Source organism: Haemaphysalis longicornis, unplaced genomic scaffold (genome assembly GCF_048455015.1).
Source record: "Haemaphysalis longicornis isolate Haplotype H1 unplaced genomic scaffold, Haemaphysalis longicornis Haplotype H1 scaffold_1, whole genome shotgun sequence".
Taxonomy (NCBI): Eukaryota; Metazoa; Arthropoda; class Arachnida; order Ixodida; family Ixodidae; genus Haemaphysalis; species Haemaphysalis longicornis.
In genome coordinates this window covers 382,327,177-382,339,241 of record NW_027526203.1, presented here as the reverse complement: position 1 = coordinate 382,339,241, position 12,065 = coordinate 382,327,177, and the positions used below count along the sequence as shown (strand labels likewise).

The window sequence follows — 12,065 nt, the reverse complement described above, 5'->3', positions numbered from 1 at the left end:
GTTTAACTCGGAAGCGTTATACGCTACCATTCCGCGGATCCGGCGTGCTCGACCGTTGTGCCCGGAACTGACGTCATCATGCAGAGCGCCTCTCCCACCGGAACTGACGCCGGCGACATTACGTCCTTTGGGCAAAAGAACCGTGGTGGGAACGGGAATCGAGCCCACAGACCCGCTACTCTACAGTGACGTTACGGCATGCTATAAATATGAACTAAAGCATGACAAGAGGAATAATAAAGCACGCGGAGCACCGGACGAGGGAGAACGAACAATATTACAGCGAACATGGAGAGAGAACAGGGGATTTCAGCACGCGCCGCGCCTGCGTAGTGGGGGAGCACAGCGCCGCTGGCCCTGCCGTTCTTCACAGCCAAGCTTCGCAAGCTCGCTGCTGCGTCAGCCGGCAGAGCAGCAGTCACCAGTGGGCTCTGTGCGGCGTGGAGAAATATCACCCGACAACGTTTCACCGCATGTCGCAAAGCGGTGCACGGAAATGCAAGCATCTAACAATCGCTTTCGCACACAGATCGCAAGTAACGTGCACTCGCGCAGATGTCCTCTGCAACTCTCTCAATACTAGTGTGTTACTATTGCCGCATACGAAACCTTTGGACAGGATTGGGCATCAAGCGCACGCTTTCATAAAAAAAGCATTATTTCACCGAAAGGGGTTTGTATTCGTGTTCCGCGTTACCCGCGTGATTGATGTCGCCATGTACTGGAGAAACATCCGAAGCTCGGAGCTGGGAATGACGGGAGAAAATTGAGGGGCAAACATTATGGCGTTTGTCTCTTCTAAACAAATTGCACCGTAATGTCAGAGCATCGTACGCTGAGTTTTAATGCGGGAAGAAGGACATTCTTAGTTGTGCACATCCCGCTTCTTACTAATTTGATGAGTGCGTACAAGGAGTGATATGTTGTAATTCTGCACCCCATGAAGAACTGTCGCGTTTTATTCACGCGAAAGCGTTCTATGTCTCATTGGAAGGTGACCTCGTAGGACGTTGGCGTCGACACGAACGGTACAAAACGTTTCAAAAATATCATGTGTCCCTAAGGAAGGCCAGAAGTGTAACAAAGCACGCCAGCTGTGCATAAGCGATTATTAACGATTTATATTTGAATTAATAAAGATTAATAACTCATTAACTAATAATTTATCTATCAATCGACGGAATAATCGATGTATTAAGCATTTCATAAAGCGTTGTAATTTACCTCTCCGGGAATGGGCCTCCGCCGGATAGCGAGCTTCTTGGTGTTCGTTTGGCTTAGCGTGACGAATATCGCCTGTAGAAATTTGCGACGACGATCCCTATCCCCTTTCCATATTTATTTCACGCATACGTACGCGGGAGACGGTTCGCACAAGGCGACGAAACGAGAGCGTTGAAACAGACAATTTCCACCACTACGCGGCTGCATGATAAATCTTTGCGATCGCAGGAGAGAACACCCTCGACGGGATTTAAGCAAAAAAGAAGAGGCGATATGTGCTTTGACATTACTCAATGCAGGCATGGCGTCTTTCACTGCAGCGCTAAGCACGTGTTTGGGCCGTTAGTCGGGCCGTTCTATTTGTCGAGCTTGTTTCCTTTGAGTCGGAAATTCTTCAGAACGGAAATTCTTCAGAATGTAATTGTTGCGTTTACTGGCATCGTTCCGATGCATTTTGTACCTATTGCGCTGCATAATGACGGTCCCGCTAGCGTAAAGTCGGTCGACTGAATTACATTCATACTAGGTCAACACCTATGCATTCTAATCAGAGAACTTTCGACTTTAAATGAGACTGCGTAACAAATTACAGGGACAAAAATTTTGTTTGGAAATCCGGGAGGGCGGCTGTTATATAGTACGCCCACAATAAAAATGACCTGAACGCACCGATCGCACGCAGTAGAGTTAAACCTGGATGTAACGAACCTCTATGTAACGAATTCCTGGATTTAACGAAGTTTTAGATGCGACGGCATCTCAATCACTCGCCTTGTCCCTCCATACGGCGTTGTCGTTGTCTGTCCACACCCCTCCCCCATTCTCGCCGCGCGAGCTGCGCTTTCCGACGCTCACCCCTCTCCTCTCGGATAGCGAACACTCTCTCGCGAGGGGCATTGGATTGGATTCGATTGGCTTGGCTTGAATTGAATTGGATTTGGATTTGATTAAAGTGGATTGTGTTGCGTCATAGCCGCGGCAGGGGGTTCACGGCACGTTTCACTCGATGGGAGAATCAACCTAACGGAAACAACAACGGAACCCCCTATGCGTCGCATCTACACAGGGGTTCCCGCGAGGGGAGGTGGGAGTAATTTTTCTGTTCCCCGTTGCCAGGCCCATTGAAACCACGTGTTTGCGACCTCTATGTAACGAAGCCGTTGCGACGGTTAGGCTTGATGTAACGAATTCGCTACGCTGATGAGGCATTGGTTTTTGCACTCTTTCTGAAAAATCGGCTGGAGAAATGCACAAATTTAGCGATCTTCGTGCGCACCGCAAACTACGGTGCGTTTCCAGTGTAATTGCGGTGTCGGTTAGGTGCTAGTCCTGTCTGTCGACATGTAGCCGCGAGTCTCCACTGCTATCTGTGGTGTCGGTTCACCGGTGATGAAACGATAACTTTGGTCTTGTAAAGACAAGCTGGCAATTTTAAATACCTTCTCCCCCGGCGAGAAAGAACGCCGCCGGCCGGTACAGTATCCCAGCTAGCACACTCTCCACAATTATGAGTGCGGAAAAGAGCATCAATTTCCTAGAAAGCCGCCCTTTCAGCATACGTTTGGCCCTTGAAACGGGTGAAGGCACCGAAAATTGTCTAAAGGCTTAAGTGATACTTAAGCTACGTTTGTGAATACGGGGATAAGTGGCCTTGCTGCTTTGGAGTGCCGTGTAGTGTCTATGTTTGTGGGAAAGGGGCAGGCTCAAATCACGCGGTTTTTCACTGTCGAATAAATCCTCAAGAGTTAGTTCACCATCACTGATGTCTAGCACTTTGGTTTCATTTCGGCTTCATTCACGCGAGCCTTAACTCGAAACCTGCATGTAACGAATACCTGGATGTAACAAAAAATTGCGAATTTTTGTCAACTTTGTTATATCCACGTTTAACTGAATCTGCGCATCTTACCATGCCTCACTTGTTCACTCCCATATTTCCGGCGCTCATATATACTGTGCCCAAAATGTCATCAGCTTTTAAGCAGGTATGTGGTGGGAAGTTTATTCGATTAACAATACCGACCGTCATAAGCCTGGTATATTGGGGGCTCATGTGCTACGACAGACCCCTGGGCGCATAAAACAGTGAGGTCCTGTTTCCGCCATCGGTATAACAGAGATTCTCGTGGGGATCTGAAAAGTCCTTTTACGTATGAATTTGTCAGTGAACACAATTTCACATGGCTTTTTAGTTCTGTCTGATTGAGCCGGTTCATTTTATCAGGTAATGTTATCACTCTTTATTTGACCCGTCGATGCTGTCGTGCATGTGCAGAGCTCTTTAAGTATGCTCTTCTTTAAAGCTATGTTGAGGCATGCCAAAATTAGGAGCACTTCTTATGCAGTGTTTATGCTTATCGTCTCTGCCAATACATCAGCACGACGGACGTATGCCAGAATAAAAATTAGTTCCCTATTTGCAACATACACCCGTGAGTTGCCCGTTTCACTGCACGGCACACAAGCATAACGCCCAAAGCGCCACCTAGTGAACAGTGGGATGTGCGCACTACTTGGAGGGGAGCAACAGCCAGTTGTGAGCAAGCTATTCGAAACTGGTGGTAGGTATGCGGGGCTGCGACTTCTTTTAGCAGCGCATACTGCTTTCCTCCAGTTGGTTCCAGGCTCAGGTTGCACGCCGGAACCATCCGAAGCCCAGCGCGCTGCATGAATTGTATTTCAGCAAGTGCGGGATCGCGCTGTGCACGGGCCATTGAGCGCTTACCAAACTTGATGTGACTTAGAACGGGGAGCAAGTGGGCTGGTTGGTGCATGTTTAAAAATCTAAGAAACAGCGCAAAGGACGTCGCAGTGAACGCTTATAGAAGGCGAACGCAGATGATAAGCCACTTGCCAAAAGCCATGACCATTATAGTTTACTGAGGTAAACGCGAAAGCCCAAAAGTACATAGGTGGTCTACATTGTTTACTACTCATAAATTAAATGACCCGGTGCATGTTACATGGAAGGTCAGGTCTAGTGCTTTACAAGATATCGGAAGTATACGCAGTGCTATATTTTTGCACTGCAGCATATGCAAGCAACCTTAATCCTAAAGAATCTTCGCAAAATCAAGGAAATTTTTGGTTGGCAAATTTGTAAGGGCGAGCTGTACCCCTGAGACGGTGGGCCGTTTCAGACGTACTTCTCGCAAGAAACGGAAGCTCTGCACTCACCGACAGAGCTGTCGTAGGCGTAGATGTACTCGGAGGTCATGAACTGGTTGATGAGCGAGGACTTGCCCACCTCTCTGGCGCCAAGGACGAGGATTCGGTAGCGGGCCAGGTCGGCCACTTCCGCGCTTCGCGTGACCACGACCTCGGGAGGCAGTCCAGACAGACTCGGGCCGGCCGACTCGAGGCAGGCGAGTGCGAACGAGGCTCGCTCGGTGCGCGCTGCCACGGGGGCCGGCTCGGCCGGCTGGCTGAGCTGCTGCAGGGAGCTGACCACGCGCCTGTCACCGTCCAAGGAGGCGCACACGCAGTACGCGTCGCTGGCCCCGTCGGCGCCGACGTCCGACGAGCCCGGCACGGCCAGCTTGTGGCCGCTGCCCGTAGAGGCGACGCTGTGCGTGCTGCGCGACTTTGAGCGGAACGAGTCACCGCGGTTCACGACGCCCTTGGAGGTGACGGCGAAGTTCCTCAGCCGCTGCACGTCGGCGAGCTCGTCGCAGGGCAGCGAGCTGCTGGACGAGCCGCGCGAGTCGCTAGCGCCGTTCACCATGAGCAGGTCGCCCGGTATGCTGGCGATCCTGTCTCGGAAGTGGCGCTGCAGGGAGTGCGGGCGCCGGGTGGTGCGCATGGACTGGGACCGGCTCACGCTCGCCTCTCGCAGTGGGGACGCGGTCGCCGAGGCGCAGCCGTTGCTGTGGCTGCCGTGGTAGCGGTGCGGGGAGGCGCGGGGCTTCCTGCGGACGCTGTGACCGGGGCTGCGCTGCTGCTGGCACGATGGGCTGCGGCCGCCAGCGGCGGCGCCGCTCGTCCCGTCGCCCGTCAGGCTGCCGCTCTCCGCCTGGCTCAGAGAAGGTCGGCCCACAGTTCGCGTCGGCGAGGCCCGGCGGGCAGCCGCGTTCTCCAGGGCCATCTCGGTCAGCTTGAGCAGCCGAGGTTCTGGGCGACTCGGCTCTGCCGGCCGCGCGCCGCTGCGCCTTGTGCAGAAGGAAGTACAGCCTGAGTCCGGCAGCGCGCACGACGCAGCGCCCGGGGCAGACGTGGTGCTCTCCGGAGGGCCCGTTCACAGGGCCACGCGACCGATCACCATGTGCCGCGCGCGGCGGCCTAGCACGCGCGAGTTCTGCGCGCAACGGGGAGAGAACAGTGTGGAGCCGCGTGGCGCTTCGACCGGGGCCTTTATGGCCCGTGGCCCGTCACGTGGGCCGTGACGTGGCCGCGCCAGCGCTCGCTCTCGCCGCGGGCCGTAAATCTGTCTTGGTTGGCTCCCAGCCTGACGCACGCGCACACACGCACACACACGCGGACCAAGGAGCGCGGGCCGCGAGAGGGGAAGAGACGCGCTTCCAGGAACTCCTCCTCGCCCCGCGCTTCCCGCGAATGTCGCGCAGGTGGTTTCAAAACAGCACTCAGAAGCCTTCGCCACCCAAACAATCACGCGCTACAAGGACAGTGGGAACAGCCTACAATCAGGAGCTTTTCCGTCCCAGTTTGTCAGTGGTACTGAAAGTTTCGCCAAATCAGAGATAAATTTTAGGAAGTTGACCCTTGGACGATATGATGGCCTACCAAGATTTCACTACTTATATTACCCGTTGAACGTAGCCTAACAGTGCAGTTGTAGTTGCTGATTCGTATTGGCTAATGCTTATGTAAATTAGCAAAGCAGAACTGGCATAGAGCGCGTCGAAATAAGGGGTTGGGTGAGTAAAAATTCAGGCCTACGTGGAGCCAACAACAACGATGGTTGCTCAGGTATCGGCCAGTGAACTTCCTCGCAGCGACAGTATGTACGTGCATCTAATGAAGGATAGTGCACTGGGGGATACGTAATACAGCCCGGTTGTTGCTGTTTCAACGTGCAATGCCTAGTTCATCTTCTTCATTATGCCACTGTAAAATAAAAGTAACAGTGCTGTAAAATTGCTGTCCTTGGTTAGTTAGGGGCTGATAATTGTTGGTGTTAGCACAGAACCAATCCATTATGTTAGGCCCAAAGTTAAATACATTTACGTTTCTATGGATGTTTATTTTTGTCTTTTTTTAATTGATATTTAGGAAAAGTGAATGTATACGGCATCCCTTTTCGACGGCAAAGCGACTTACAGTTCGGCATTTCGCAAAGCACCGGTGCCAGCGGTAGAGTACGCTCTACAGGCACTTATAGGGTGTAGTTGCCCCCAGGAGAAGGTTTTGGTTATGCCGTGGAAGTACTGAAAGTCAGTTCAGTCTTCAAGCTCGGAAGCCGTTAACGCTTATCAGCTATTACAATTACGTAGCCTGAACGACCGCAATGATATCACGTTTGTTTTCATAGGATGCGAGATGTTTTCTAAGTTTAATTATTGACCTAGAGAAACTGTGTATGGCTACCCCCCGTTTTTATTCCGGTGAAGCCGCTTTACTCTGCACCGCTGCCTAGCTCCTCATCACCACCAAAGATACCTCTTTCACAAGTTGCGCAAACGACTGATAACGGCGCTAGCACCGTTATCAGCAGTTGTACTTGTAATACGCTATGGGACGGACGCGCGTCGCTCACTCCGAAAAACAAGAGCGGGAGTTGAAGTAGTGTCGGGGCGCACAGAAGCGCGAATGGGAGCGAAAACAACGGAACGCCGCTGCCGCCTGAAGTTCCACTTCGTCGGGTGGCGGCGAATTCCTCCTAGATTAAGAGCAACTTGCCCGCTGGGGACGCCGATGTTAGCTAATATTCTTAATCAGCTTGAAGGGCTTTCGTAGCGACATTTTCTCTGGTGTTTTTCATGTGTGAGCACGCACTCATCCTCGGTTTTGCGGTTTACGCGTGCGCAGGATGGGGGTGGGGGCGAGGGGGGAGGCGGAGAGAATGAGTGGGTGACAACATTTATTTGTCTATAGGTGGGAGGTAAGGAAGGGAAGTCTTGAAGAAAGCCCCCTTCCCCCTCAGTCGGCAGCCAGTAGTCCTCCTTTTCTAGCGGCGGCCTCGGCCATTTGCACCGGACGGACCTGCTTTCCCGGGTTTAGTTGAGAAGCACGGTGTCTCACTACTCAGAGCTTGTAATGTTTATCGGTGATTTGTGATCTGTATTCCTGCGATTTCTGTAACCCTTGTTGCGGCAAGCCCAGACCACATGTTTCAGGTCCACCCTGTTTCCGCACTGTTTACATGTCCTGGAGTATAGCGCCGAGTAGCAGGGGTTGTACAATCCCGGGTTGGGGAAGGTGTTTGTTTGGAGAAGGCGCCAGACCACTGCTTGCCATCTGGACAGAGTTTGGCTGCTGTAGGGTATTGAGCCCTTCCCAGCCTGCAGTGATTGAAGACGTCTCGGTTGGTGACCACCCTGTCCCTGTCCGGCCGGTGGAGCGAGAGTGCGTCGAGGGTGTTGGTGACGTCGGACCGGTCGGTGAAGTCTCGAGCCGCGTCATGCACCTTCTCGTTCCCCTGGAGGCCAGAGTGAGCTGGCGCCCGTATGATTCGGATTCCTCGGACTCGATCTCTATTGAAACCGGCCCGAGACATTCTGAGGGCCTCAGACGATATGCGTACCCTCGAGTGATTAGGTATTGCCGGTGTCGAGTCGCTTACTACGAATTTAGTTCGGGAGGACCAGATCATTGCGAGGGCAATTGCCGCCTCTTCCTCGACCTCCGGTAATGCTGTCGGGACCGTGCCAGAGGTGATTGAATGGCCCTGCTGGTCAACTACCGAAATGGCCACGGCGTCGCTGCGGCTATAGTCTGCGGCCTCCACGTAAACGACGTCCTCGAGGTGTGCGAACCTTTTGTGTATAGCTTGTGCCCTGGCCTGTCTGCGTTACTTACTGGGTTCAGGGTGCCTGTTTCTTGGCAATGGTGGGATGTATATATGTCCCCTGATACTGGCCGGAGTAGTAGTACTTGGAGGATGTGACTGCCAGCCAGGGTCCTGGTGAGACTTTCCAGCTGCGCTATCACCTGTGATTCTATTAGCTCGTCGAGCGTGTTGTGCAACCCTAGTGCTGCAAAGCGCTCGTTCAAGGTCGTAATTGGTATGCCAATTGCCTGCTTGTAAACTCTTTTTTATTAAAGCGTTGATTTTAATGCGCTCGTCCACCGTGAGGTTGAGCAAGAAAAGCAACGTTGGTTACTCGACTCAGGACGAATGCCTGCACAAGCCTGATTAGGGTGTCCTCCTTTATTCCGTGGTGCCCGTTTGTTATACGCGAAGTGAGGAAAGTTGTTTGACGCAGCGGTGGGGAACAATAACATGTGCAGCCTATTAAAAAAAAAAAAAACGCTTCCCGTGGTCATAATCCAACCTGGGTCCTCGGCGCTATAAAACCGGCGTCTTTTCGATTGAAGTATCATCGCATGTCCGGGCCCACAGCATTTTCTTTGTGATCGTAGCGTGGGCGCTGGCTTTGGACTTGACCGCGGGTTCTAGCCCGTGCTAACGCGGTCCACTTTGGGAGAGATGTGAAAACCTGCGGACGAAACGATCCGAGCCTGCCAGTCACGAAGAAGCTTCAGCGGAAAGTTCAGAAATAAATGCGAGGGGGTGACATATGGAGCGGAAACTTAGTGCCTTACTAAACAACTTGAAAGGAAACTTAGGACGGCTGAACGGGCCATGGAACAAATAATGATGGGAGTAACACTTCGAGACAGGAAACGAGCTTCCTGGATCAGAGAACAAACTAGAGTAGAAGATATCATGGTTCAAACAAAGAAAAAAAATGGGCTTGGGCTGGCCACGTACTTAGGCGAAACGACAACCGATGGACAACCAGGGTGACAGAGTGGACACCGAGAGCCGGGTCCAGAAAAAGAGGAAGGCCAATTACTCGATGGAGGGCGGAAATGAAAAAATCCGGAGGCAAAGAATGGACTCGAACTGCACGGTACAGGAGCGGTTGGAGGAGGTCGATGGGAGAGACCATCCTCCTGCGGTGGACCTAGTAAGTGTGCTGCTGCTGATGATGATGCAACAGCCTGGTCTCCGACGAAGGGAGAGGGGTCACCAGCGCTGCTGTTTCTACAGCTTTGCACCACTAGTGCAAGCTGCGCCATTTTTTATTTAACAAACATGTAGTAGTTATAGTTTCTTAAATTTCTTTGAGCATCTCATGTTTCTCTAATGAGCAAGGTTTGTCTACAGACATTTTGTTGTTGTGTAATTTTGCGGGTGCAACGGGTAGAATTATTTTCATTCCCGTTCTAGTCCTTCCTGTGATCAGAGAATAGGTCAGTCCACTGCAGGACGAGGGCCTCTCCCACTGACCTCCAGCCGCTCGCATCCCGGTCCGGACTCAGATATTGTAAGCATCATCTGCTGTAACGCTGGCCTGACCACCGCCGTGTTCAGGTGCTCTGCAGCTGCTGGGGACGTAGGGCCGAAAATTAGGCCGATAGGTCATAGGAGGTTGCGGCCTAATACTACACCAGGGTGACCAGATCCTTCTCTGGTGAGGGAGTGCTGTTTCTGTCCCAAATGACCTTCCTAGCATGGTTGTACTTATCTAGTTTATCCTCGATGGTATCTGCGATGATGCTTACCTCCGGACCAGGCAGCCCTCCGTTCACTGCATGCCTAATTACAGTAATTTTGATGTAGAAGGCTTGCATGGAAACCCAAGGGCGGTTCTGTATGCCTGGCGAATAATTATATTCCGTCTTGCCTTTTCGTTCGTTTCAAGTGCGAAGTACAGCGTTCTATATGCGACTCTATTAATCGGCATGGCTTGTATAATTCATAGGGTGTCCGATCCTTTAGACCCTCGGGACGGAGCGCGACGCGCTGAATAAGGTTCATGCATTAGCTTATTAGCAGCCTTTCTGGAGGGAAGGGGGGGGGGGGGGGGGTGCGAGGCGTACGAGATAGGGAGAGTTGGCACATTTTATGACCGAATGCCGCACTCGGGTGTGATTTATTTATCTTTTCCAGTGCCGCCGCAACACACTCCACCGTTGTGGACGACGTCATTCGATCGAGACGAGCAGTCCAGGAAACTTTCAGGCGCAACGACTTTACTGTTCGCTTTCAGTGACTCCCTTCACACTTAGGGGTTTTACGGGACGAAGCCGCGGACGAGTTCTCCCGAGAAGCACTTCAAATTCTCGCTCTGGAAAAGTGGTGCCAGACGAACGGCACATTTTAAAGCATACAATCACGGATCATGTCAAGTCCCTTTGGCCCACACGTTTCCAGCCATGTGTTACCAAGGGAATGAAAAGGGCTGCGGCGTCATTGCTTTACCGTATCCGGACGAATTCAGCACGGACTCCGTCGCGGCTTAACAAGCTGAAGCTCACCTTATCGCCCATGTATTCAGCGTGGGGGGTACCGGGGGACACCAAACAATATTCCTTCATGAGAGCTTTCCGGTACATGCGGTGGAGTGGTCACTTCGAAGGAGAGCCGCCCCGCATGCCACTTTGGAAGAAATTATTTTCCCAGACGGGCACTAAATCATAAGACTGGTTCACTAGGTCACTAGCCTGGAGGACCAGGTTCCTCCTGGTCCTCCAGCTTCCGAAGGACACAAACCTATGAGACTTGTGGTGATTGGCCGCATGGTGATTGACCCTCTGCAAGGCTAGGTCCGCCCGTATTTTAACAACAATTCATTTCAGTTCAATTCACTTTCGCGGGGCAACTGTGTTGCTTCCGGAGCCATTTTGGGGGCAACGAGCTCCCAAATTCGAAAATGTGAAACAGTTGGAACGCATTGCCCATTTATGAGTAGGTCCGGGTCTGGAACGGTCACATAATAAAACATACACATAACAAGAAAAATCTAAAAAGGTGAGGCCGTGAAAAAGTGACCGACCAACAGTGAACACGGGAGTCATGCAAGCTATTTAGCAATTGGAGAGTACCAAGGCCGCAAACAGAACCAGCTCATAAAAGTTCGTTTCTTGGTGTAATTAGGGCAACTTGCTACGTACGGAGCTACCAGTAGGAAGTTAAGGTATAGTATACCTCAATGGTGGTATGCGTCCAAACTTTTGTTGACAAAGAACTGAGGTCATCAAAGTTACCTCCAAAACTTTTCAAAATAAGCGAGTGAAGAAGCATCGCCGACATTGTGGATTAGTTTGGCGTTTTAAAAATGTTTTTGATAATAGGAACCGAAATTTCGGGTTACTCCTGTCTAAGTTGGCGAGCTTCTACTGCGCCCTAAACTCTGCAGGCATTCGTATGTTAGCCTTGCAAGATGGCACGCCATAGAGGAAGTTCGCGCGCTGCTTCTGTTTACGGATTGTACTCCGAAGCATCTGTCCAGTGTCGTCAGTGACAGATGTGGCGGATTGCAGGAGCAGTTGATGAGTAGATATGCTGCTTCTGCTTCAATAAACAAGAGCATTGGAAAGTAGGAGTTCTGATATAAAAATAGGATCTACACTCCTTCGTGCTTTGTGTTCTGTCTGATGACGAACTCTCAAGGCGTTTAATCCTGCATGCGCGTGGTCGCTCGAAAATCTTCTTATCCAATCTGAGATCGCATGGGTAGTTGCAATGTGCGAAATAAAATAAAAAGGTACAGGAACCGTCCCAAATTCATAACAATCAGCCAATGAGTATACGTAGAGCTAATTGTGTGGGTTACTGTAAAACCCTTTCGAGATTTGAAAACTTCCGCGAACATCAGGGCCGCCCGGAAATGCGCAATTTTTATACTAAATTGCGCTCCAATCAGTCATTCCTC

The 12,065-nt window shown here is 51.4% G+C and overlaps 1 protein-coding gene across 2 annotated transcripts in view; it reads right to left on the bottom strand.

Annotated features, from left to right (window-relative positions):
• The window catches only part of LOC144155208 (uncharacterized), a 78,156-nt gene extending 72,620 nt beyond the window's left edge, over positions 1-5,536 (bottom strand). For both annotated transcript variants that reach the window (XM_077686516.1, XM_077686517.1), the window contains exon 1: positions 4,402-5,536. In XM_077686516.1, coding sequence (XP_077542642.1) covers positions 4,402-5,308 — 907 coding nt within the window. In that variant the 5' untranslated portion in view covers positions 5,309-5,536. The remainder of the gene's footprint in view (positions 1-4,401) is intronic.
• Positions 5,537-12,065: the final 6,529 nt, after the last annotated feature.